Source organism: Mangifera indica, chromosome 15 (assembly GCF_011075055.1).
Source record: "Mangifera indica cultivar Alphonso chromosome 15, CATAS_Mindica_2.1, whole genome shotgun sequence".
In the NCBI taxonomy this organism is placed as follows: domain Eukaryota; kingdom Viridiplantae; phylum Streptophyta; class Magnoliopsida; order Sapindales; family Anacardiaceae; genus Mangifera; species Mangifera indica.
In genome coordinates this window covers 14,528,901-14,552,661 of record NC_058151.1, presented here as the reverse complement: position 1 = coordinate 14,552,661, position 23,761 = coordinate 14,528,901, and the positions used below count along the sequence as shown (strand labels likewise).

At 34.8% G+C, this 23,761-nt stretch overlaps 4 protein-coding genes across 8 annotated transcripts; all 4 read right to left on the bottom strand.

Moving 5' to 3' along the window:
* Positions 1-1,134: 1,134 nt before the first annotated feature.
* Positions 1,135-2,738, bottom strand: LOC123198395 (gibberellin-regulated protein 14-like). Of its 2 annotated transcripts, XM_044613100.1 has the most exons (5): positions 2,315-2,736; positions 2,187-2,225; positions 1,874-2,050; positions 1,633-1,783; positions 1,135-1,525 (listed from the first exon to the last, which is right to left on the bottom strand). In XM_044613100.1, the coding sequence occupies exons 1-5, from the start codon at positions 2,369-2,371 to the stop codon at positions 1,341-1,343; spliced, it is 609 nt and encodes a 202-aa protein (XP_044469035.1). In that variant the 5' UTR covers positions 2,372-2,736; the 3' UTR covers positions 1,135-1,340. The 2 variants fall into 2 exon arrangements, with proteins under 2 accessions (XP_044469035.1, XP_044469034.1); XM_044613099.1 differs by having other exon boundaries at positions 1,633-2,050; positions 2,315-2,738.
* A 2,588-nt stretch (positions 2,739-5,326) lies between these two features.
* LOC123198394 lies at positions 5,327-7,830 on the bottom strand. The gene is made up of 4 exons (XM_044613098.1): positions 7,411-7,830; positions 6,821-6,874; positions 6,016-6,075; positions 5,327-5,652 (listed from the first exon to the last, which is right to left on the bottom strand). Exons 1-4 carry the CDS (start codon positions 7,741-7,743, stop codon positions 5,515-5,517), a joined length of 585 nt encoding a protein of 194 aa, XP_044469033.1. The 5' UTR covers positions 7,744-7,830; the 3' UTR covers positions 5,327-5,514.
* A 915-nt stretch (positions 7,831-8,745) lies between these two features.
* Positions 8,746-11,976, bottom strand: LOC123198393 (ankyrin repeat domain-containing protein EMB506, chloroplastic). 2 transcript variants are annotated; one of them, XM_044613097.1, is made up of 8 exons: positions 11,770-11,976; positions 11,187-11,609; positions 10,446-10,525; positions 10,097-10,195; positions 9,899-9,997; positions 9,714-9,779; positions 9,528-9,626; positions 8,746-9,272 (listed from the first exon to the last, which is right to left on the bottom strand). In XM_044613097.1, exons 2-8 carry the CDS (start codon positions 11,587-11,589, stop codon positions 9,168-9,170), a joined length of 951 nt encoding a protein of 316 aa, XP_044469032.1. In that variant the 5' UTR covers positions 11,590-11,609; positions 11,770-11,976; the 3' UTR covers positions 8,746-9,167. The 2 variants fall into 2 exon arrangements, with proteins under 2 accessions (XP_044469032.1, XP_044469031.1); XM_044613096.1 differs by having other exon boundaries at positions 9,714-9,812; positions 11,770-11,974.
* Positions 11,977-12,540: 564 nt separating this feature from the next.
* LOC123198391 (paired amphipathic helix protein Sin3-like 2) lies at positions 12,541-21,955 on the bottom strand. Of its 3 annotated transcripts, none has more exons than XM_044613093.1 (24): positions 21,671-21,955; positions 21,495-21,573; positions 20,871-21,122; positions 20,615-20,795; positions 20,433-20,531; positions 20,158-20,331; positions 19,786-20,077; positions 19,074-19,207; positions 18,687-18,762; positions 18,561-18,590; positions 18,160-18,350; positions 17,920-18,074; positions 17,538-17,665; positions 17,189-17,443; positions 15,927-16,640; positions 15,688-15,776; positions 14,934-15,557; positions 14,742-14,839; positions 14,514-14,652; positions 14,282-14,434; positions 13,950-14,113; positions 13,350-13,461; positions 12,883-13,047; positions 12,541-12,779 (listed from the first exon to the last, which is right to left on the bottom strand). In XM_044613093.1, the coding sequence occupies exons 2-23, from the start codon at positions 21,569-21,571 to the stop codon at positions 12,919-12,921; spliced, it is 4,266 nt and encodes a 1,421-aa protein (XP_044469028.1). In that variant the 5' UTR covers positions 21,572-21,573; positions 21,671-21,955; the 3' UTR covers positions 12,541-12,779; positions 12,883-12,918. The 3 variants fall into 3 exon arrangements, with proteins under 3 accessions (XP_044469028.1, XP_044469027.1, XP_044469029.1); XM_044613092.1 differs by having other exon boundaries at positions 12,541-12,782; positions 21,671-21,954; XM_044613094.1 differs by having other exon boundaries at positions 12,541-12,782; positions 21,680-21,954.
* Between the last annotated feature and the right edge of the window lie 1,806 nt (positions 21,956-23,761).

The window sequence follows — 23,761 nt, the reverse complement described above, 5'->3', positions numbered from 1 at the left end:
TTTGGGAGGTTTGGCATCGGTGTCTGTGATATCTATGCTTTGAGGACGTTAGGCCGCGTAAGAGTAAACGTTGTCTTCATGTGGATGTATTAGACACCTCGGAGCAAAGTCTTACATTAGAGATGAAACAAATACAGTCTAGCCAAATATGAACAATGCCTAAACAGCTGTATGGTGATCAAAAGATTCTAAACTGCATGAATGCATGTTGATTGTCGAGCACAAGCTTTGGCCCAGTTCTTAAATTACAATGAGACAAACAGATATTAGTTGCCCATCCTCCATGGCCCGATACAAGAATCAGATATCTTACTCTTATATTTCTGCGCCCCAACTACCAGTTTGCTGACACTCAAAAATTTCAATCTAATCCTCAAAATATCTTGATTGAAAAAATAAAGTTTATAAAACTGAAAATATCAGTAAACACTGCAATGTAGCCAAAAGGGGACAACAGTTGGTTAAGGTATAGAATCTTAAATGTGGAGTCAAAACACTCAAGTTCAACAACACATTCTCGCAAATAGACTCAAGTGCAAACACTAACACTTCCTAAAATACCTGTATTGAAACGGGAGACACTCTGCAATACTTTGAGTTGTTCGGTAAAAGAATAAGTCCTATCTACCTAGGAGGCTTGGCTAAACTGACAGATATTTCATGCTCTTCATCTCATTTGACTGTAGTTTTGCCCTAGCTAGTTGGCCCCACGGTAGTACTGCAGTGTTTATAGTTATTTGTTTCACCAATGAGATTGAGGGGCAATTAACTCTTGAAAAGATAGAACTGACTGATCATTGTAGACTCTTGGTTCAAATTTTTTTCCAATGGTTAATTTAGTTTCTTTCCATCACTTGGGTTGAAAACAGAGATCCTGAATCCACTCATCTAAGATTTCACCTTTGCAATCGCTTTTATTATTGAATCCAGCAAAGTGGAGCCACAGAAGTCTTTAGGGTATAATGAAACTTCTAGGCTTCATTTTCATTTATTACTTACTCCTGCTGGTTGGTTCTGCCGCTGAGAGCTTTTAAAATTTTAAATGCTTGTAGGCACCTGGCATGGCTCTGTTATTGCAATAATCAAGTTTACTGATTGAAAGCTACATTTCTCTAATAAGACATTATGATAATATTTTAGTAAAACTTTACTGCATAAATATTATATTATTTATCTGGGGTAGTTGATATTACAAAGGAGATTACAGCAGACATCATAAAACAAGCCATGGATGAACTCTACTACATGAACTGGTATCTTGCTCTAAGAAACACATAATTATTGCACACTTTAGCTTACCATGAACCTGGACTCAGATTTTTAACTTCAATGAAAAATCTTCAAGGGCACTTGGGTTTGTTGTTTCTGGTGGTCATATCAGTGTAGCACTTGCCACAAAGCTCTTTGTTGCCATAAGTTCCTGGTGGAACACATTTGCACCTGTCACAACATGTAACACAAGCTCTAACGCAAAGATTCTTCCTAGAATGCAATTTGCACCTCTGTCCACATAATGGGAGGCAATCTGCCCAAAAATGCAACAAAATAAGTATATATTGTCAGAAAATGACTAAAGAAATCCGGAATTTTAAGTCTGTTCCTTAGTATTTTTATGTATATGTATGTTTTTACCTTTCTTTGTCCTTACTGGAGGCGGTGGTGGGCTCATCGTTGGCGGAGTAGTCTTAGGTGGGCTGACTGGTGGTGGTGGAGTGTTTTTGGGTGGGTTCACTGCTGGTGGTGGCGTGGTCTTTGGTGGACTCACTGGTGATGGTGGCGTGGCCTTGGGTGGGCTTATTGGTGGAGATGGCTTGGACGTGGGTGGGCTCACTGCTCGAGGTGGTGTAGACTTGGGTGGGCTTGGTGGCGTGGCCTTGGGTGGGCTTATTGGTGGAGATGGCTTGGACGTGGGTGGGCTCACTGCTGGAGGTGGTGTAGACTTGGGCGGGCTTACTGGTGATGGTGGCGGTGTAGCCTTGGGTGGGCTCACTGGTGGTGGTGGAGTTGCCTTGGGTGGGCTAACCGGTGGTGGTGGAGTTGCAGATGGTGCCTGTAACCAAATTTGCCAATATAAAACTCATGTAGCAAAGTAGCAAAAAACTTTGTTTACTCTTACATTGTAGCCACAGAAAAATGATAACATTTCTACACATTCTGAACAATGCTAACATTGTCTAGAAATTCACCTTTCCTAGAAAAAGTTCCTCTTTATTGCATGATGAAACCTACAAAACGAGCACAAAAATACACATTTAGCCATAAAAAAAATTTTCATGTATGTGAATAATGCCCAAAAGGAGACAAAGAGGCATACCCTTGTAGAAACAAGAACAAAAGTGGCCAATAGAAGCAGCAGAGGTGTGAAAGTCATTTTTTGGCAAGGAAGGAACCCAAGAATCTTGAAGAGCTAATCAGTGGCTGATGCTTTGAAGGAAAGCAAACTTGCACTTTATATAGAGAGAGATAGTGGTGAAGAGATGAAAATTCCAGAGATTTTTATCACCAGCTAGCTTTGGTTCAGTAAATGTACAATGCCAGCTTCACCAGGACACTGAGCACATCATTTATGGCTAGCAGTTCAAAAACCTGACCATGTCTGATAAAATTATTTTTTACTTAACCTGAAGGCAAACAGGGTATCTCTGTCAAAACTTGGAACTAGTTACTTCTGCTGCTGCCTTGCCATTCAACAACTACAGCTCTCCACATTGCTCCCTGTGGGGGAATCTGCCTTGTTATTTCCATGATTTTGCTTGTAATGGGAATAGAAATCCATGTCCATTGACAATGATAAGATTAGTTATAGTTTCAGAAAATGACAGTTATTGACTCTTTGGTGAGCTCAACTTTCTACGAAGATCATAATCCTTGCAGAAAGTTTATAAACTAAAATTATAAAAACGATTTAAGCAAGGCTATTGGGATTTTTTTCTAGATCTTGACTTGTGTACATGTGATATCACATGTTATATAAACAATCGTCAAAAATAATAATCATCTATAGTAAGAATGACTAATTCAAAGCTTCTCCTAGGCATGGGTACGAACTTGATCACTCTTTAATTAAAATAAGCCAAGTTCATGTTGAGATTTCAGTTTGAGATCAATATTTCTTCAACATACATACATTGAAACAGTTCGAGATACTCCACCCTTAGTTTCGTACAGCTGATTACATCCCAATGCCACCCTTAAGACATCATTCAAACAGTTGAAGTCTATCCAGTTCTGTATCTTTTACTTTTTTAATCTGAGAAACAGACAAGACAATGGCCACCCTAAAATTGGGACTGTGTCCTCCGGTTTGATGGAAAAGGACACCTATTGCTTTTCTTTTGATAAAGTGTCAATCATGACAAACCCTTTTTTCTTTTTTCTTTTACTTTTACTAATTGCAGTGCTCTCTCAAAATTTGAGATATAATAGTGTTTTTCAAGAAAGTGTTCTTGGATTTACTTCCAACAAATAATCTGTCAGATCTTAGCTGGCCTAGGGCCCTCTTCATAAGACAGGTAAAAGTAAACTTTATAATGATTGGTGTATTTTCTTTTTCTTTTTCTTTTTCTATGAATAAAATTTCATTGTATGCATAAACTTACATGGAACATTGATATGGAAAATCCAACATCGATCTTCAGTAACTCTATTTTGCGTATTTTCTTAAATGTTTAAATACTGTTTGCAGTAAGAAATAATAATAGAATAATATTATATACATAACTACAATACACAGATAAATATTTAAGAATAATGAGAACAATTTAGTTAAATAATTTGTAAATTTTTAAGTTGTGAAAACGTATAATTATAAAAGTAAACTCGTGTATTTATAATATATAATATTTTAATAATAAATTAGGTTATTGAACTAAGATTTCATAGGTGATTAACTTAGGTTATTCTTCCATTAAATAAATAGAAATCAAAGTAACAGAATGCTATGTTGCCTTGTTCTAAAGTTAATGAATTATGGTAAAGATAAGACTGAACAAGAAAAAATCATTTTCAATCAATTCAACAATTAGATCATAACATCAGCTACTAGCTGGGTGATCTAAACCTCTAAGCCACAGGCCTACCTCATCTTATTATTGACAATGATGAATAACAAGGACTTTGCATTTTACTTTGGCTGTTTCACTACCCTTATTGCAGGAAGGGATAAGAAAGTAATAATATAATATCAGGTCTGCCTCATGCTTCACATTTAAAAGAAATTGCAAGTGTAACACATTTGAATTACAATCATTTAAGGGTTGTCTTCTTCTTTCTATGGTTCTTGCGGTGCTGTTTCTGCATGGAAATGACTGGTTTTCATCTTACTTCCACATTTCAATTTTCATTTAAAATAAAGCTCCTTTGAGTTTTAGAGATGGGCAGGACATGATAAGGCCATGTACCATGGGCAGGAATTTTGATTGAGCTAAACTTCACAATGATTATGTTGGAACCCATATTTGAATCACATATCGTATCATATGATAATAATATACTTTTAGAAAAATAAGTAAAAAATTTTTTAGATACATTCATGTCATGTCATCTCTTTAAAAAAAAAAATGTATCAATTTATATTCAATAAAATTACTTATACATATTTTACTATGCAATAAACCCACCATATTGTATCAATTTTAGATATTCTATAAGATACATATTATCTTCCACCTATATCGTATTATTTGGTATGATACATATCTTGTGTCCTACAACACTAATAACCATGCCACAACATGTTTAAAGAATTTCAGGATTCAATTAATTGCATGCCATTAACATGGTCCAGATTTGTCTCCCTTGTTTTCAGTAACATTGGCATGAAAATTATTGCCATCTTTATCTTCTAGATCTGCAATCAGAACTTTTAATGACCACATATATCATATCATATCATATGCCCTCCCTGGGCAAATTTATGGATCTGGGAGGAGTCCATTTCCAAGAGTAGAATAGAAAAATGTTTGATTTACCTTTTCATTTCCCAGAACCTCTAAAATAACGCCTGGATTTCATGGTTTACAAGAAAGCTTTTATTCCTAGCTCATTTACTAGGAATGTTTATTTTTATATAATTAGGAGACTCTCGGATGACTAATTCTCTGATGGCTTAACATGGTTTCCAATGTCATTGCTTCACAGAAGGTAAAAAAAAAGGGCAATTTGAGATTTCAGAGAGAGATGAAATACTGTATTTTCTTGGCATTCAAAGGCTGAGATACATCTGGAGGGCTTGAACTGGAAGTTATCTGTGTGTCATAATAAACCAGTATAACTATGAATGCTAACAATAAGTACTAATTTGTGTATAAATGATAACGTGTCGTTATGCGATAAAAAAACCAATGACTTTTATAGAAAATACAAACAATTGCATTGGTGGAAACAGTAGGTGAAAATACAGTTTCTCTCAAGAATATGCCTCACAAATAGTCTAATTCCAAGATTTTGAGGGAAAAATAAAAGATAACCTCTCTCCTCTCCATCATTTAATTTTGACAGATCATAGTGTAATATCTAGACAAGAACCTCCTCTACCTCCTCTTCCTCCTCAAAACTCAAATTCAATGTCTGTAACTTGAAGCCTGAACCCTGTATGGTCTCAATCAAACTGGCCGCCACACCTGTCGCTTGTACTGTTGTTTGTTTCTTCAACTAAGTAAAAAGAATTAAAGGATCACAACACACTTTGGAAGTAAGTATCAATATCTCTAGCAGAACTACACAGAAGAATCTTGAATAAAACAATTTGTTCTCAGAATCAGAAACCCTATATGCCTGCACAGGAGACTAGAGTAAATATATCCCACCTAGCTACTAGTTTAAATAATTAGGGGCACTTTATGCGAACAAGATCTAGAAAGGGAAAAACTTCATGAGTTTTTAGGCAATTCACAAGATGAAGAGCCATATGTATGAACAAAGTAAATATAATATGCTTTTGTACAGGTTGAAATTTGGATACTTTCACAACTATCAAGATCTTCAATCCAAGAAAAAATGTAATATCATTCATACCTCGACGGTGGCAATACCCTCAAGGACTTGAACCTTTAAATCTGTAATCCCCTCAATTCCCTGCAAAATAACACAATCAAGCAACATTCAAGCCCATAAAACAGAAGATGACTTCTTCTGTAAGTAAGACTATGACCAAGTTTTGAGCACAGCAAACTCCCACATTAGTGAAGTTAATATTGATAAAATCCATACATGATTGATTAATAACTCTCAAAAAGAAAAGTTGACCAGACAGCATAAATTCCCTCTGCTTGTTTAAAGTGAGAATTGTCACTTGCTACAAAGTAGGGGATAATTTATCTTGCCAATGGTTTAAAATATTCAACATCACAGAGGTGCTTCTGGACAAGAGCAGTTTTGATCTTGCAAAACCTAATTGAATAACTATTGACATCTCCCATTTCTAGAAAAGAGCGGCTTAGATCTCCCAATTACAATGTCAGCAGTCTGCCCCAAAATCCAATAAGAATTGACATCCAACCATATCATTGGAATTAACCAAAAATCAACTTGTTACCGGTCTGTTCATTATCAAACAGAAGATTATTCTTTATGTAATCTAATAGCAAGTTCTATGTTAGGCATAATTTATGTGGTGGGTGCCTCTTTTTCAGTTGATCTAAGATCAATTTCCACTGAGTACTCAGAATTTTTTGAAAGTATAATACAACAGCAAGCTCTTTCCTTTCACAAACACGTTTTCACATCTGTTTGCATGCAACTCATTCAACAAAAACAAGAAGGAAAACACTAGCATGAAGCCATTCACAAATGCAAATTGTGAAGAACAATATTAGATTACCTCTAAGGCCTTTGTCACATTAGGAATAGACATTTCATTCATAGTTCCATCTGCCTTCAGACACAGAACAGAATCCACTATTAACAATCTATTATAAAAGTGTCAAAAATAAGGCCAACATTTACAGCAATAGAACATGAGAAAAGGAGTCTAGAGAAAGATTTCTAGGACACCTCAAAACCCCATTGGTTTAGAGCAAATATTAGTAAGAAAATGATTAAGAATGAAATTCAAGATATGCTAAGTCATAATCTACAAGACACACATTGAATTAATATACATAGGGCCTCAAAGAATAAATAACATTCAAAGTTAAAAGCATCATATCCCTTACAAAAAGCATCAAAAAATTTTCACTTCTATGGGGTAAAAAAGTATTCTTTAGTTAAGAACATTGAGAAAAAAACTAAACTTTGCAACAACATGAGCATTTCTAATGAACTTTCAATAACAATTCAGATATTCAAGTAAGCAAAAACCAAGAAAAAATTAGAATTTTTCATCCATTTATCTTCATGGGGCTTAACAAATTACAACAAAAATTTGAAAGAAACGTAAGAAAGAGACAAGCACAAGACAGAACAAGGTACCTGGAAGTACATGGTGAGCTTATCTGAAGGAGAGACAGGAACAGCAACAGGCTGTTGTTCCTCAGAAGCAACAACTGTTTCTTCTCCTTGTTCTTGTTCTGGTACTGCTTCGCTTTCTTGTTCAGTAACTAGAGCTCCTTCCTCTTCCCCTGACCTCAAACTTCTCATTCCATTAAAACCCCACTTCCTGTTGCCACTCTTCAAGGTCAACTTGGTCTGAAACTGGTGAATTCTCATGGGAATTGTGAAAAAACGAGTGGAGGTTGGTCGGTAAGTGCGAGGTTTGGCTATGAAAGATGAATGTAGAGCTGAAGAAGCTGAGACTGTGGCCATTTTGGCTTCAGTTATCGGGTTGAGGGAGTTGAGGTAAGTGAAACTCTCGACTTATCGTTAAAGACCTCACTTAGCGTTTAGGTCATCCATCCACTTACACAGAGATTTTCTACTGTCTGAATACTCACAAGTATCTTAAGTTATTATACTTCTGATGGCCATAGATCTTATTTTAATCAATATATATATATATATATATATATATATTAACTTACTTACTCTTCAACTTTTCATACTATAATTTTGTCAGTGAAAATTTGCAAAATCTACCGTTGGTCTCGAATCTTGATTCCTTATTAATCAACTATTTGATAATAGCTCAAGATAGCTTAGACCTGATAAAAAAGTCAATTCCCTATAAAATTACAGCACACAATATTCGATCCGAACTATTCGAATTTAAATTCAATCACAAATCAAAACAAAAAACTAAATTTTTTATATCCAAACCGATTTTGAATTGAATTTTATCCAGACTTGATTTGGATCAAATTCAACTCGATGTTAGCAATATCTAATTACTTTTCAACCAAAAAACAGCTATTATCAGATGCAGAACACTGAAAATGTATTTCAACTGAATGCAAATGTTAAAAAAAAAAGTGAAGGAGGTGTCTAGAATTTGCAGCTGGAAGGTCTCTAGAGTTGGTGCCGATATGCACATAAAGAATATATCATATGTACGTACATATGAAGAATTCTTCTGATGTCATTTATGCAGGACTAGTTAAACATATTAACTTAAATAAGTCAAATTGGAACTGCAAAATCTTATTCAACTCCAGTGTGAGATTTCACCGACATCAGAACTCTTCTGTTCTTATAAACCTTCTTTTCCAATGACAATGTTACTGTTTTCCATTTTAACCGGTTCAAACATGAACTCAATCTGATTGCTCCAAATTTGAGTTGACTTGAGCTAGTCATTCCGTGCTCAAGTCAAGCTAACCCTTTTTTCCGACTAATATGATAAGACTTATGGGGTAAATATGAAGAAAATTCTGAGTTAATTAGTAATGTCTAACATTCCTTGAAAGAGACATTACAGAAAATAAGGCAACTGTTCTTCAAATACATTGCTATTATATCAACTGTAGTCTATATCTGGCAGGTTGGAGAACATTTGCGTAAGCCCATTAAGCATTCAAGCTTGATTCCATGACTAGTATAACAAAACTTCCACGTCTCTTCCAGGTTTCTGCATTTTTACCAATGGTTTCTGCATTTCACCAATCTTCAACTACATTTACTTAGCTAGGCATAGTCTACATTTCGTCTCCTGACTCCCTTGAAGCTTGAGACATGGTTGAAAACAGGCTTGCACCATCTTTAAATGCAGGATATGCTTGCACAAAGCAGTAGATAATTTGGTTTCGCTGCAAGCTCCAATTTGGAGATGAGGGTTGCTTGATGTTGACTCTGAACTATAGGTCTCTCTCAAGTGGTAAGATTTTTAGTAGTTTGGCAAGGTCATAAGACTTGAAGGTCTTCCCATAACATAAGCTCATGTCCAGAGCTGTCTTCCCATCCTGAAACACAATGAAACAACAATATTGCAAAGGCTAAGGAACATTTTAGTCTTTGACATTAACTTATGAACACCAACTCAGTAATCACATAGGTAAAACTATCAGGTTGTGAAATCAGGGAAATCACAAGCACGGAAGAATGTTCAGCAACCATAAAGAAGGGTGCCTGAATCAATGGATCTAAAAACAATTCTGCTTCAACTAAATGGGGAAACAAGAAAAATTGATAATATTGAAAATTTTTCTAAACTTTACCATGGTTTTTCTCGTCTTATCAGCACCATTGATCAACAATACTTTTGCTATGTCTCTGTTCCTACTTTGTATGGCAATGTGCAACGGAGTCCATCCCTCCTGTAAGACAGGGTTGTAAACAAGCTAGGAAATATACAAATTGAAATGTGAAATATAGGGTTGGGGGAGTTTAAGAATTACGCTCACATTATCTGCAACATTGACATCAACCTCATACTTGATCAATAACTTCACAGTTTGCACGGCACCAACCTGAACTGCATAATGAAGGGGAGTAGCACCGTCCTGATATCAAGATAAGCATACAACCTCGCAAATCTTTATTCAACACTGAACCAAGGGATTTCTTATTAAGAAAATGTTATTCTCACCTGATCTTTCACATGTGGGCTAGCACCTTTCCTTAAAAGATGACTAATTACAGCCTCCTTTTTACCAATAATTGCTTTATGAAGAGCAGTGAGACCATCCTGTCTCATCATATTAATTAAGATCGTGCTAGCAGTTAAAAAGAAAGAAAGGGGAAAAAAAAAGAAAGAAAAACCACCAGAAACAAGTTTTAGACATACCTTGTCTACAGTATCAATATCGAAGCCATTGTCAAGTAGCTTGTCCATAAAATGTATCTGCCCTGATAGTGCAAATGTATGCAACAGACTCCATTTTCCCTGCATAATGGAGGCACAAGAACTTAATAACAAGAAATTTTAAAAACTTGTTTCGGTCTTTACATCAACAGTAAATTGCTGTTTAAAGCCTTCTAAAAATGCTCTAACAAAGTAGAATACAGTTCAATGAATGTTCCCAGTAAGAAGAGCAAATTATAGGAAGCAGGAGACCGGTTTTATAAGTAAATTGAATTGAAAAAAAAATTCATATCTATATCAAAAAGAAACTGCATAAATTATCATAATTTACAGTTGTAATTTTTCCCAGGTTAGGAGTGGTGTTTTGTTGCAAAAGTTCTCTTTGTTCTGGTGTCAAAAGTTGTTCAACCTCTGCAAAATAAAGAACAAAAATACAGTAATTAGATATTTACAGAAGCACAGACTGAAATCAAATCACAAGAATTGTGGAGGAAAATATTAAATGTATTATGGCATCTGAAGCATATCCGAAACTTATTTCATAAGAACCTGTGCAGATTAAGAAAAAAGTAACCATAGTGTAACACATTACTAATCGAAAAGCTGGGTAGCAAAGTGAAATAAACCTCAAAGCCTCAAGAACAACAAGAAAAAGGTAGTTTGCTTTAGAAAATACAGTCTATGCACAGTTTGCTCAGATTTGTTGCATGCTTTTCTGCTGACATTGGACATGATATTTATCATTTCGATAAACATTAAAAAATAAGGTCTTTACTATGTCTACAAATTCCTTTCATGTAATGATGTGCCAGCAGAACCTGAGTGTAAAAACCCCAAGCCAAATACACAAACAAAGAAAACCACCTGCCCGCGCCACACCCCACCCCCACCCCCACCCCCCTCGGGCGTAAAAATCTATAGATTTTCATGCCTTTTCTTTTTCACGAATGATTTCAATTTAGCTCAAAAACACAGCGCAACACCCAACTCCATTTTTTAAAGCATTGAACGTGAACTCCAAGATACAACAGAAAAGAAAAAAATCATAAGAAAGGAGACCGAAAACAAAAACCTTTCACAAGTTCCTCTTCATATTGATTTGTTGCAGACACATCAGCCCTAATAGCAGCACCAACACCACTTCTCTCTTCCTCCCAATCACTCTCAAAATCCAAATCATTTTCTTCCATTTCTTCATCCTCCTCTTCCTCATCGCTATCACTCCCATCATCAGGCTCCTCCCAAAAACCCATTTGACTCTGCAAGGAAGCAACTTGGTTTGACCCCACAACAAAAGATCTCATATTTATAAAATTTCCCCCACTCACTGACAACCCAACATTTCGTTTTCTTATACTCCCCGAAACCTTGCTCATTTTGGTCCCAAAGAAGCCAACACTTGGAGCAGGCATGGTAACAGCAACAACTCCAGCTAACCTATGTAAAAAACAATTCTTTGCAGCTGTGCTTTCCATATTCAGCCTCCACTCTTCACCTGTTCAATAGAAAACACCACGTTTCATTTCAATTAAAATCAACTCAATACCAACAACTTCCCATTAAAAAAGACATAATTTTGATGGAAGTTATAAAGCTCAAAATTGAAGCAAACACCAAGCGAAAATACTGAGAAACAAAAAGAGATAAACTCTTACCACTAGTGAACTTAAGGCAGTAAGTGTTTGTTATGTTCTAGCACAGACTAAAGTTTCAGGATGGCAGAAGGAAGCAGTTTTGTTGAGAGTTCGGCTAAATGCCCCCATTTATCCGCTGAATAGCCTCACAGATTAAGTGGGCTTGAGCCCCAAATGCCTCAAGACATCCCTGCATCCATTTCGTCTTTAATACAACATTTTCTTTTATTTAATCGAAAGGGTCAATGAGATCTCCAGTGAAAACCTAAATCTATCATCAATAAAATTAGTCATTTTTTCCTGGATGCCGCAAGGGAAATTTTGCTTTATATGTTGATTTTGATTATGTGACTTTTGAATAAGGATAATAATAAACCCACTTAGCTACATTTACAAATGATAGTAATTTTGGTCTCTAGTTCCTGATTGCGTTGTTAAGATTAGATGCAATGTTATCCAAGCTGTTCAAACTAAACTCAAATTTAGATCAAACTAGTCAAATTGGAACCAAGAATTCAAACCTTTTTTCATAATTTAAACCAAGTTTACGTCAAAATTACTTTCTTTTTTGAACAGAGTTCTAACCTCATCCAGTTAATCTCAAAATGACTTTTTTTAACAGAGTTCTAACCTCAACCATTTTGTTCATACTTGATTTGAATCAAATCCAACCCTATTTGTAGTTTGATCTCCCATTCACTTTTCCATTTTCCATTTGATTTCTTGCTTGTAACATTGCAGTAAAGCATATATAAAAATAATCGGCAAATGGGTAAGAAGGAAGAGGAGAAATGCAGAAAGGAATTATCATCATCTATGAAGGAAAAAAGCAATCAAACATATCTTTACAAAAATGTCATTATCATCATCATACTCGTACAGTCCTATTTACAGACGGAAATGGCTCCAATGCTGATTATATTATAACCCTAAAAAAGTATACTACATTCCTGAACCACCCTTTTTATACGATGATACATGAAGGATGCGCCACTTCATTGTGCCTCCTTCTAGGCTGACTGCCTCAACGACTTCTACAAGCAGATAAAACAGTCTGTGTCAGTATTTTCTGGCTATTTCTGGATAATGTGTGGAAGAGAAACAGCAAAGTGTTCAAAATATCATATAATCTACCTGAGTGTAACAGTCCAGGGGCGAGGATACCTAAATTTATGAGGTAGCCAAAAATCTGTGAAACTTTTCTGTTCTTGCCTGATTTTGATATGAAGATCTGGTTCGTGATGAACTTCTTCTTTTCTTCCGATAGAAGAAATCTTCTGTGTCCAGAACATATGTGATCTACCAGAAAATACAAAGATCAGATGTATGAGAACCATTGCAAAAAACGACAAGCATGCATGTATGAACCAAGGGGAGAAATCTGATGTTTTGTTTCTATTAATCACTCCAAAAAGGTGGAAAATCACGGTTTTGACAGCCAAAGAAAACAATAAAATACTCAAGTTCTTGGATGCCCTAATGTACAAGTCTCTTGCAACAATTCAACAATGAGGAACACTTGCTAAAATATGTATAGTAAGTACAGACAAAGCAAAGGAAAAAATATAGCAAATATCAGGATATATGTAAGATCAGAATACCTTGTAAGAGTTGCAAGCTATCCTGCACTCCAGACCATTAACCAATTGAACATCTTCCATAGCCATGCATGTCGCAGAAGATTCATCTAGGCTTGCATATTTACGCTTGTTTCTGCAAATATCCGTAAGTAATAATGGTACAAACAAATTAATTGAGAAATTTCAGAATCTACCGTTTGGTGTCATAGTTTAGAACTATGTACAAGGACTAAAACCATCTAAACTGAATTGTGAATTACTTCCATATCTTTTTTCTTTAGAATAATATATCGAAGTATTAAAAATCATTAAATGTCTACAAACCAACTGGTTCAAAGTGCCATAAATAGAAACTTTCAATAGTGAACAAAGTATACAGAGTAGTGCATCCTAGAATAATCAAAATGTATCTAATCATGGTTTCAAAGAAATACTGCCACTATCCTAAATGTGGGATATAAATATACACAACAAATGTAGTAACTTTTTCGACATAATATTAGTGCCTTGGTAATAAGGAATCTGCAATTTCATTGCTAAATCTTATTTGGTTGAGAAACCTTTATCCACCATACATACTTTGGGTAAACATAAAAAAGCTTAGAACTGAGAATTTTCTACCTATGGAGTGCAATGCCATGTGGCTCTTTCTTGCCAGGAAAGGCAGACAAGAAATCATTAAGCAGATAAGATGCAAAATTAGGATCCAGGGACACAGCAAATGCCTCTGGCTTTTCAATCACATTGTCCATCAGCTGGATAGACAAACACGGCGGGGAAGATGACTGCAGACAGAAACAAAATAAATAAGAAACAATCAGATGAATGGATGCAACAGTTATGAGATGAAATAAAAGACCATGAGCAAGTGTGTCTGAAGATGTGGGGGAAACAAAAATAAACAAGTAAATAAAAAAATGAGAGGGAAGAAGAAGAAAAGTAAAGTGCTTAACAAATTTCATTCGGTATATGTTCTCCTCGTGCAGAAGGACACGGGCATTTTCGTGATAAACTGAATCAATTAGCTTCCCAGGTTTTCGGGATCTTTCATACTCATACAGTTGAAGAAGCTTATTATCCATCTCATCAGCTGCAACAGTTTGAAGCTGCAAAATCGCAATTGAAAACCTATGTAGGAAAACAAGAGGTATGATAGGATAAATAACAAAACTTTTGGTAGCAAACCTGTTTACACAATCTATATAGTAACTTGTCCAAGGTAAATAACACATATGATTGATTTCCAATAATAGCTCGACATTCATCCTCAAACTTTGCATTATCAGCAGATCCATCAAGCAAATTGTACAGGGCAGCCATGAATCTGCACAGCAATAAAAAAAAAATGCATCAGTAACTTAAAAACACAAGGTACTAATAATTAATAAAAGCCAAAAAAGTTGGCTGGACCACCTAGCATAGAGATCAGGGCAACTAGCATCCTTAGCCCTCCATTTCAATTCAGCAGTTGTTGAGTTTGTTTTTGCTGATTGAATTCTTTCATATAGAGTCTGGAAATTTTCATGAAAGGTGAGAGAGAAACACATTTAAAAGCTCTAAATCATTAAAAGAACTTAAGAAGCACCAATACAGTAAATTCCTTACTTGATGCAGCCTGAAAAGCACATAAAAATCATCATTTCCATAAAATACTTGACAACCTTTCCTGTCTTCATCAAGTGATGTTGCTGGAACATACTTCGCAAGAGGCTTAACTGACAATAGAAAACGTTCTGATAATGGCAATGGCATGCTGTCTCCTCCCACAAAATGCTGATCAGCCAACCCATCTGCTTCACCTTCACTCTCTGCCTTGCCATCAGCTTCATCACGTTCTGCATCTTCCTCCTCTTCATGCTCTTCCCTGGAGCACTCATCTCCTGCAGACTCACTACCTGAAGCTTCATCACCAGCCTCAGAAGCATTTTCACTGTCCTCATCATCAGCATCTGCATCATTTTCTCCTCCAGCATTCTGAGAACGCAATCCTTCTTCGTTTCCAGCCTTATACTGCCTGCTTTCAACACCTTGTTTTGCCTTAGGCATAGCCTTCACACCAGCATGTCCATAGAGACCAAAATTATCCTCAAAATCACCGTTTGGTGATAATTCGCCCTCTTCTCTTTCAATTTTGGAAGGCCCAACAGATTCTTCACAAAATTTACTAACTTTAGCACCATCTTTAAATATTCCATTCTCCATTAAAGCTGGTTTTGCAAGATCAACACCCTGAACCACATAATAGATTTATACAACATGTTTATATTGACAAACAATAAGAAAGACCCTTCTTGTTAACTCGACTGGTAATTACAGCAGAACCTGTCATCTTAAAGTTGCCAAAACTGTAAAATTATACCTCTGATGGAGGAACTGCATCAACAGTAGAGTTGGCTTTATGATCGTCACTAGTATTATCACTATGTCCCAAATGAGTTACACCACAGCCTTGAAATTCAAAATACTCTTAGTATTGCACCATGATTAGAACACACAAATATATATAACTAAACTAAGTACAATCATAACAAAATCAGGGAAACTTCAGTATAAAGAACACAAAGATAAATATCATGTAATTGATTCTGAATGGCATACCTGAAGTCACTTCAACGCCTGTTCTTCCATGAAGATTTTCAGCACCAATTGCATGTGATGCATTGGAATTTGCTGCTCGTTCACCAGAAGTAAGCTGCATGCTAAATCCAGACCTTTTATCTGTAATTTCTACATCCTTGCGCTCTTTCTCCTGTTGAAGAGAACTAGAGGTCAGATCCTCTCTGGACACAAAATCCAAGTCTAAACAACTTTCTTTGGCAAAAGTGTTCCCATTAGCCAGAATACTCCTGCTTAAATTATTTAGCTCCGCCAGAGAGTGTTTATCTCCATCAACATTGCCAGAAGATCTTGGTTGCCTAGAATTCACTACAGTACCATCAGGGCCAGGACTACTATCAGGCACAGGACTTCCATCACTTTCCACTATGCTTGATGCACTGTTATTTGTAGCATGCCTACCTTTTCCAACACCATCAGCACCATCCACACCATTAGGTCGAGATGGAACACCAAGCACTGGTTCCAAGAAGGTAGTCCAAAGCCTCATAGCTTTATTCACCTGTTCCTTGGTCGAGCACATCTCTTCACATGAATATTTAATAAGTTTATACAAATCTTCATGAATGCTGAGGTCAGAGTATCCAAATTCAAGGTGTGGCATTACAGGTTGCCGGTGACCAGCAGCAATAGCAAAAAGAACATTGTCTTCTGCCAGCTTATTCTCTTTCAATTCCTTAATTTCAGCCACCAAAGCTGCAATAAATTAAGGACCTTCAGAAAAAGAGAAAAGTGCAAACAATACATAGAAGCAAGCCTAGGCATCCTCTATAGGCTATATTTCAGACACTTAAAACTCCATTAAAGCAAGCTCTAAATTTTATGGAACCATTCTTTGATGCTTCAAACAGTCAAATTCTCACATGCCAACTGATATTGCACAAACACTACAGATAACATTAAAACATGATAGAAAACTTATTTTTATAAAAAGCATCTGAAAGTGGAAACTTGCTAAAATTATAGCTTCTAATCAAGTATATACACACACATAAACTCTTTTGAATTTAACAGTCACTTATCTTATAATAGTTGGCCAGGGAAAAACCATATATAGGTGTAAGAACCAGAGGCTACTGTCAACATTTCTTGCTCTTAAATCTTAATAGATATAACCCCATATATATGCCATGAATAGAAGCAATGATACTTCCAGCACAATTGTCGCATAACCTCATGCAGTGTCACATCAATTTCTCAAGAATCAATGTCAGTCACAAGCAATGCTACAAAATTCAACTTACATTTTGTGCTCAAGTTCTTTGAATCTTGTTGCTTGAAGTAGAAACTGCGATGATCAAGTGATTTGTAATGGTTTTTAGCATATATTTCAGCCCAAACCTTGTTAAAATCTGAACGACACCGAGTCCATTCATCTTGTTTCTGCTTCAGACGAGTTAAGATTACTGGTAGTGCAAGCGCAGGATTTTTGCGCAATATGTCCATCACATCAAGGCCATGATCACCATACAAGCGCTCAATGCACCTTAAATTTATAGCTGCGATACAATAGAAATCAGGGAGTAAGAAAAGAAAATCAATCTCGGGCAAATGGAAATAAATCGTGATTTCGAAATCAGATTTATTACAAACCATTGAAGTAATCCTTTATATGGAAGGGGGCCTCCAGATTAATTTCATTTTCATTGATGAGAGTCAACAATTCTTCTGCACGCTTAGCAGTTGAGCTCACAGACTCTAAGAGCATGTCCAGCTCAAATCTAAAATCATAATAACAATTTCAAATCACTTACCAAAATGGGAAAAATCATATCCAATTCCATTATTAAACAAATTGTTATAGATCCAATGCCAAAAGAATTAAATAATAAAATGTTAATCACACTGTATTGAAGTACATAATATACAAAATTTTATACTAAAAAAATCTCTTATTTAATAAAGTATGAAACAGTTGAAAGCCAAGCAAAGAGATATAAAATAATAAGAAGGCCCATAATCATGCAGTCTGTACCTGTCGTCTTCACATCTGAACAAGCTTTCTTCGTATTGGTTTCTCCGCATATGTTTAAAAGAGTAATCTTCACTTCCTGAAGTCACAGAGACCCAGTGATCATTCAAAACCTGAGCACCAAGCTCAGATCTCTGGCTAGCAGAAGGTATTGGATACTGCATGGTGAAAACCACCAAACATCAAAGGTGAAGAAGAAAAAAAAGAACTTTAAATGAAAAATACATCACAGAACCTCCCTACATCATCTGGTAGTAGCCGATAGCTGGGTGTACAACGTTGACAGTTCGAAAGGTCAAGCTCCTGAATTGATTTTGCATAATACTTTTCCCTGCATCTATTTTCTTTAGCTGCTTCAATTTCACGTTTCTGTTCTCTTTCTTTGTCCTCTACCTTCAAAGCTCTAGATACATGCCCATCACTAGACAGTGATTCTATAATAAAATGTAAACAGCATCAATATATAAAGCTTACAATGAAAATGAAGAAGAAAAGGATAATAAAGTCATTAGATATCATCCATCAGCTTATGCTGCATCGAGTACAAAACAAGGTATTCTTTGTTTACAGGTTATTTATGAACACCTATCAAGATAATAATGAAGAGGGGAAAAAAACAAAGAAATATACAACGATTTACATACTTTTACTCATCACGCCAGCAAGGAATCCATCTGCAAGAGTGATATTGATCAGAAACAACTTTCAGAAAAAAAAAAAAAAAAAACTAGAGCAAACAGCTTATGCTACTAATAATTTTCAACAATTACCAATATTCTCACAACGCTCAAAGAAATGATTAAACTCGGCCATGAGATCCGGATACTTCCCAAGTAAATCAGTAACCTAAAATGAAAACCATCTAAGTTAACATAAAATCATAGAAGTGACAGTGGATTACTCTGGTAGAGGTTAAAAGTGAAATTCTTTACAAAAACACTTCTCTAAGAAAAAGAAGCATAAAATGATAATACCACTCATAAATCAAATCATATTCTAACTAACAAATCATAAAGTGATTAAATGAACAGATCACAACATTAAAATGGGGCAAAAGCATGTAGCTAAAGATACACCTTAAAGGTTTCTATGAAGATGAATAGATTACCTTAACCACTTATATGATCGAGATAAACAGCAGAGAGCATAGCACATACCAAATTTTGTAGATCATTCCTTTTGATAATTCCATTGTTAAAAATATGGAGACACTTTAAGAATGCTTGGTAATCATCTGAACACAACTTCTCCTTAACTTTATCGCAGAAAATGAATCCTTGATTATAAATGCCTGACACAGTAATTAAGGAACCTTAGAACAACAAAGAAACCAACATACTAAAACTATCAAAAAACATTAATAAAATCTGAGACTTATATAACTCCAGAAGAATGGCTTGCAATGGCATACTATGTATCATCCACAAAAAATGCTAGACAGGAAGCACGAGTTCCTTTTTCTTAGGTAAGGAAATGGGCAAGTGATGGAACAAATACTGGCATCTGCATACTGTAATCAAGAGCTGATTTTCTTCAGAAAATCAAGGTTCAGCCAATGGTTGACTTGCAAACAAAGTATAATGATCGAGGTACACATAATCACAGAACATAAAATGCAGATTTTGGGTTTCTTCCAATTTGACAAGCAGGTAAACTTGTCGGGGAAAGATAGGTCAAACTAATCCCATACATCACTAAAGCTATTCTATGGCATTCACAAGATATTAAAGAACAAAACAAAAGAAGCTTCTCCACCTACATGCCAGAAAATAAATAGAAGTACACAACCCTGCCAACAGCGATATACATAAAAAATGTTTAAGAGAATATACATCAGCAACTGTGCATCAAACAGCATAATTGACTCACTCTTTAAGGTATCTTTGTCATCAAAAGAAGCAAAGTTAGTATTCGCTCCAAAACCTTCAACTTTTCTGGAAGGCTTCTTTTTGTCAGGAAAAACTAGCGAGTTGAAGTCCCTATTGTTATCGTGCTCTATTTCTCTATCATCTTGATCACGATTTCTCCTATTATTTTCTTTTTCTGCACGCTTCCTCTGCTCCTTCTGCAATTTCATCACCACTTTATCATCCTCCATCTCAGGACGATCAACACTAAGATCACGATCATGAGAAGTTATAATTTTATCTCGACGACGTTGCTGAAGAATAAAAATTAATTAGCTCATCATTAAGAATTCCCTAAAAGAATACAAAGGAAAAATAAGGGTAGTATAATCACCTTGTCCACATGCATTTGCCGCAACGCTGGAATGGCAGAGTTTCTCTCATTGCCACGCTGTGCTGAATTTCGAGCATACGGTACCTGGTGAGTTAAAGATGGTGCCGAAGTATCAGGTAAAAATCTGGTAAATTCCTCAAGTAGATCTGTGTGGTCCTCAAAAAGAGCAGCAACCTGAGGAATGACCAATTAAAACAATAAAGATCAAAATAGATATTAGGCAACAACAAAAAACAAAAGCTTCAAGTGGCATACTTAGGCAATTATAAATTTACCTCACTATAGACCTCATTTATATCTTTGTGCTCTTTCCTATACATATTCAGAATTTCCAAGAATGATTTATAGACATGTTCATCATTTTGGAAACGTTTCTGTAAGAACAAAAATATAATCAAAAGCCAAGAAAACCAAATTTTTTCACTTCAAAAATAAGATTAGGGGATAACATTTTCACCTTTATCTTGTTTACAAAACTGATTGCTTCTTCAAATTCAACAGTTTTCTTTGGTGGAGCATCATCCTCATCAAGGGTTATTTCATATCCTTTTGGCAAGAATGTGTTAAATCCAAAAATTAAGTTGTTGTGTCCTTTAAATAAATCCTTCACCCTTGCAATGACACCAGCAGTGTCGGTTCTGCAAAACGCAAAGTTAGAAAATGCATCTCCATTTGTAACCAGAAAAAAAACTTAAATCAAGCAAAGATAGTACCTCTGAGCCTTGAAATCTTTCATGACTTCTAGGAACAGATCATATTTTTCCCTTTGGTCTTGAAACATATCCTTAACCTCCTTGAGATAGGTCAAGGCATCATTTGTTGTTAGTTTTGGTGACGCTCCAACTCCCAGAGTCACTGCTGCTCCTCCTACTCCTACCACTCCTCCCCCTCCTACTCCACTGCCACCACCACCACTGCCGCCGCCACCAACCCCTCCGGCCCCAGGCGGTTGTGATTGCACATAGCTTCACAGCAAAAGAAAATAACATTCAATACTAAATTACCCAAAAAGAACCACACCTAAATAACAACAAATATTCTCAGACATACAACAACTTCCTTCAACCACCCATCTGGCAGTTTATCATAAAAACAGAACTTTTCAATTCTAGCTAAACCCCAGTTCCCTTCTGCAATGTTCCATCTCTCAGATAACAAAACAAAAGAAAACCCGAAAGCACCCGCCTCGTAAACAACTCTACACTATAATTATAAACAAATGACCAACCACCAAAATCAAACAACATAAAATTTCAAATCTTTCTTGATCAGAAAAACAAAAAATACCACAAACAAAAACCAACAATTCAAACAAAACAAATCCAGAAAAAACTCACGATTCCCCATGAGAAGCAGCAAAGGGTCGCTTAAATTGTGCACCCCCACCAAAAGGATCATCCCGTATCCGCTTCATCTCTACAAACAAAACCAAACCAAACCAAACAAAATAGATTAGTAACAGCAACAAAACCGAAACCGAAAAAAAAAATTACACCAACATTAAGAAACGTACCGTTCTCACAACAGTAAAAAATAAGAACAGATCCTTCGTAACAAAACAAATGGATAATGTTGGAGTTTGATCGGGTTACATAAAGCGAAGGAACAAGATTTAGTTTTGATTATGGAGACACGGAAAGAGAAGAAATTTCAGAGAGAGCGTGTTCGAGGACTTGAATGAAAAATTTGAAAATATGGGTTTTGTATGCAGTAGTCAAAAACTATAAGAGGATTCGAAAACAGTGGATTAATGTTTGAGAGAGAGAGAGAGAGAGAGAGAGAGAGGAGGTTAATGTTGAAAGTTGAAGAGTTAAATTTGGAAGCAGTTACTGTGTTTTATGCGTTGCCCTTTTAATTGGCCCAATTTCAAATTTAAGGCCCATGAACATGAAATCATATATTTTTTTTGATTTTTTTACTTGGAGTCTTGGATACTATTCCTCATTTTTATTTTTTTATTTAAGTTTTTTAATTATAAAACAATAAAAATTATATAATAAACAAATATAAAAATAATTTTAAATTAAAAATAAAATATATTTAATTAATATATTATCTTATAATTAATTAAATATTTAAAATTAAATATATATAATATTAATTTAAATAAGATTAGATTAATTTTTGCCAAGTCTGAATAAAATTTAACTCAAGATTAGTTTAAATTTAAATAAATCAAGACAATTTCAAATTCACCAGTTAAAACTTAAACTTAATCTAAAAATAATTTAAATTTAAATCTAAACTGAATCAAACTAAACTAAAATACTCAGATTGATTTAAATAAAATTTCTTGATGAAAGTGAGTCAATCATTGACTCCAACTCATTCAAATAAACAAAATCACTTTTGCAAGAAAAAAAAAAAAGTTATATGCATAAAGTTATGCATACTATTTATATAGGGAACATAAACAATATACATAACTTTACACTTATACAACAATAATATGTCATCATATAATTCGATATTATTTTATTTCTAATTTAAAACTATTCAATTATATGATAATATATAATTATTTATATTTAAAATTATATATATTATTTATACATATCGCATTACTAAAAAAAATCTGATTTTACAAAATATATACTTGATGGGCATGGGTTGGGCTGTTCTCAAAAAAAGCTCAAAGTTAATGAGAAAGCTTGATTGAGCCCAATAGATAGAAGATGAAACCAAGTGCAAGGCTATGTCCAAAAGATGACTTCAAGATGAAGTACCAATTATGAGCTCTATTTTGCTTTGTACTCAAGTTCGTTTCAACATCGAAGAAAGTACACAAAGTAAAAACAAAAGTTTTTTTTTTTTTTTTTGGGTTGTAATGTAGTGGAAATATAAAATATTTAAACATAAGGTATGTATAGAAATTTTCAAGAGATCAACCTGTTAAGTGTGGTTTTGTAGACCAAATTCAGGGTTTGATTCTTTTAAAACCAGAATAAGAATTTTCAGTATCCAAAATATGTTGAGGAATGTTGGTAAAATGAAGTTTTATGTGAGAATTTGTGGATAAGAATAAAATATAAGGTAATCCCTTTACCAACTTTTTCCTAAATAAGAATATATTCATAATATTTAACCTTATAATTTCAAGAATAAATAAATAATAAAATTGTGGTTGGATTCAATTTGAATTACTAAAGTTTGTTTAAATTAAATATTGGTTATGTTTTTATAAATGAGTTTAATTTAGAACATTCGAGTTCAAATTGATACATTGTAATATTTTGATTTGGTATTAAAATATTGTTTTGTTTAAGAGTTTCATTAGACATATTGTCTATCATTATTTTGTTTTTTATATTTACAACCCAAAACATATCTTAAATAGTTTAGGAGTTTATAAACAATTTAATTAATTTTTTCTTAATAGTTTTAAACGATATAAAATATTCAAGCATACTCAACATTTCTTTAGTGTTTTTGTAAAGTGTTTTTGTAAATATAATTTGCCTAAAGATACTACAGATTGAATCTAAAATAAAAATACTTTTCAACCGAGTTCAAACATAAGCGCGTTGATCTTGAACTAATGTTTTTAGATTCAAACTAATCTCAATTAGACTTTGTTCAAACAGATCCAGCTGTAAATGAATGA

Excerpts from the sequence above, each read along its gene's own strand:
- LOC123198391 (XM_044613093.1), bottom strand. The coding sequence starts at position 21,571 with ATGAAGCGGATACGGGATGATCCTTTTGGTGGGGGTGCACAATTTAAG. Across the intron at positions 17,444-17,537 it reads TATAAAGGATTACTTCAATG|CTATAAATTTAAGGTGCATT; the intron begins GTTTGTAATAAA and ends ATTGTATCGCAG. Across the intron at positions 16,641-17,188 it reads AAAGAACTTGAGCACAAAAT|CTTTGGTGGCTGAAATTAAG; the intron begins GTAAGTTGAATT and ends AATTTATTGCAG.
- LOC123198393 (XM_044613096.1), bottom strand. The coding sequence starts at position 11,589 with ATGGAAAGCACAGCTGCAAAGAATTGTTTTTTACATAGGTTAGCTGGA. Across the intron at positions 10,196-10,445 it reads ACCTGGGAAAAATTACAACT|GGAAAATGGAGTCTGTTGCA; the intron begins GTAAATTATGAT and ends TCCATTATGCAG. Across the intron at positions 9,627-9,713 it reads ATGTCAATGTTGCAGATAAT|GAGGGATGGACTCCGTTGCA; the intron begins GTGAGCGTAATT and ends CCTGTCTTACAG.
- LOC123198394 (XM_044613098.1), bottom strand. The coding sequence starts at position 7,743 with ATGGCCACAGTCTCAGCTTCTTCAGCTCTACATTCATCTTTCATAGCC. Across the intron at positions 6,875-7,410 it reads AGCTCACCATGTACTTCCAG|GCAGATGGAACTATGAATGA; the intron begins GTACCTTGTTCT and ends CTGTGTCTGAAG. Across the intron at positions 6,076-6,820 it reads ATGTGACAAAGGCCTTAGAG|GGAATTGAGGGGATTACAGA; the intron begins GTAATCTAATAT and ends GTTATTTTGCAG.
- LOC123198395 (XM_044613099.1), bottom strand. The coding sequence starts at position 2,371 with ATGACTTTCACACCTCTGCTGCTTCTATTGGCCACTTTTGTTCTTGTT. Across the intron at positions 2,051-2,186 it reads AGGAACTTTTTCTAGGAAAG|GCACCATCTGCAACTCCACC; the intron begins GTGAATTTCTAG and ends ATTTGGTTACAG. Across the intron at positions 1,526-1,632 it reads TCCAGTAAGGACAAAGAAAG|ATTGCCTCCCATTATGTGGA; the intron begins GTAAAAACATAC and ends ATTTTTGGGCAG.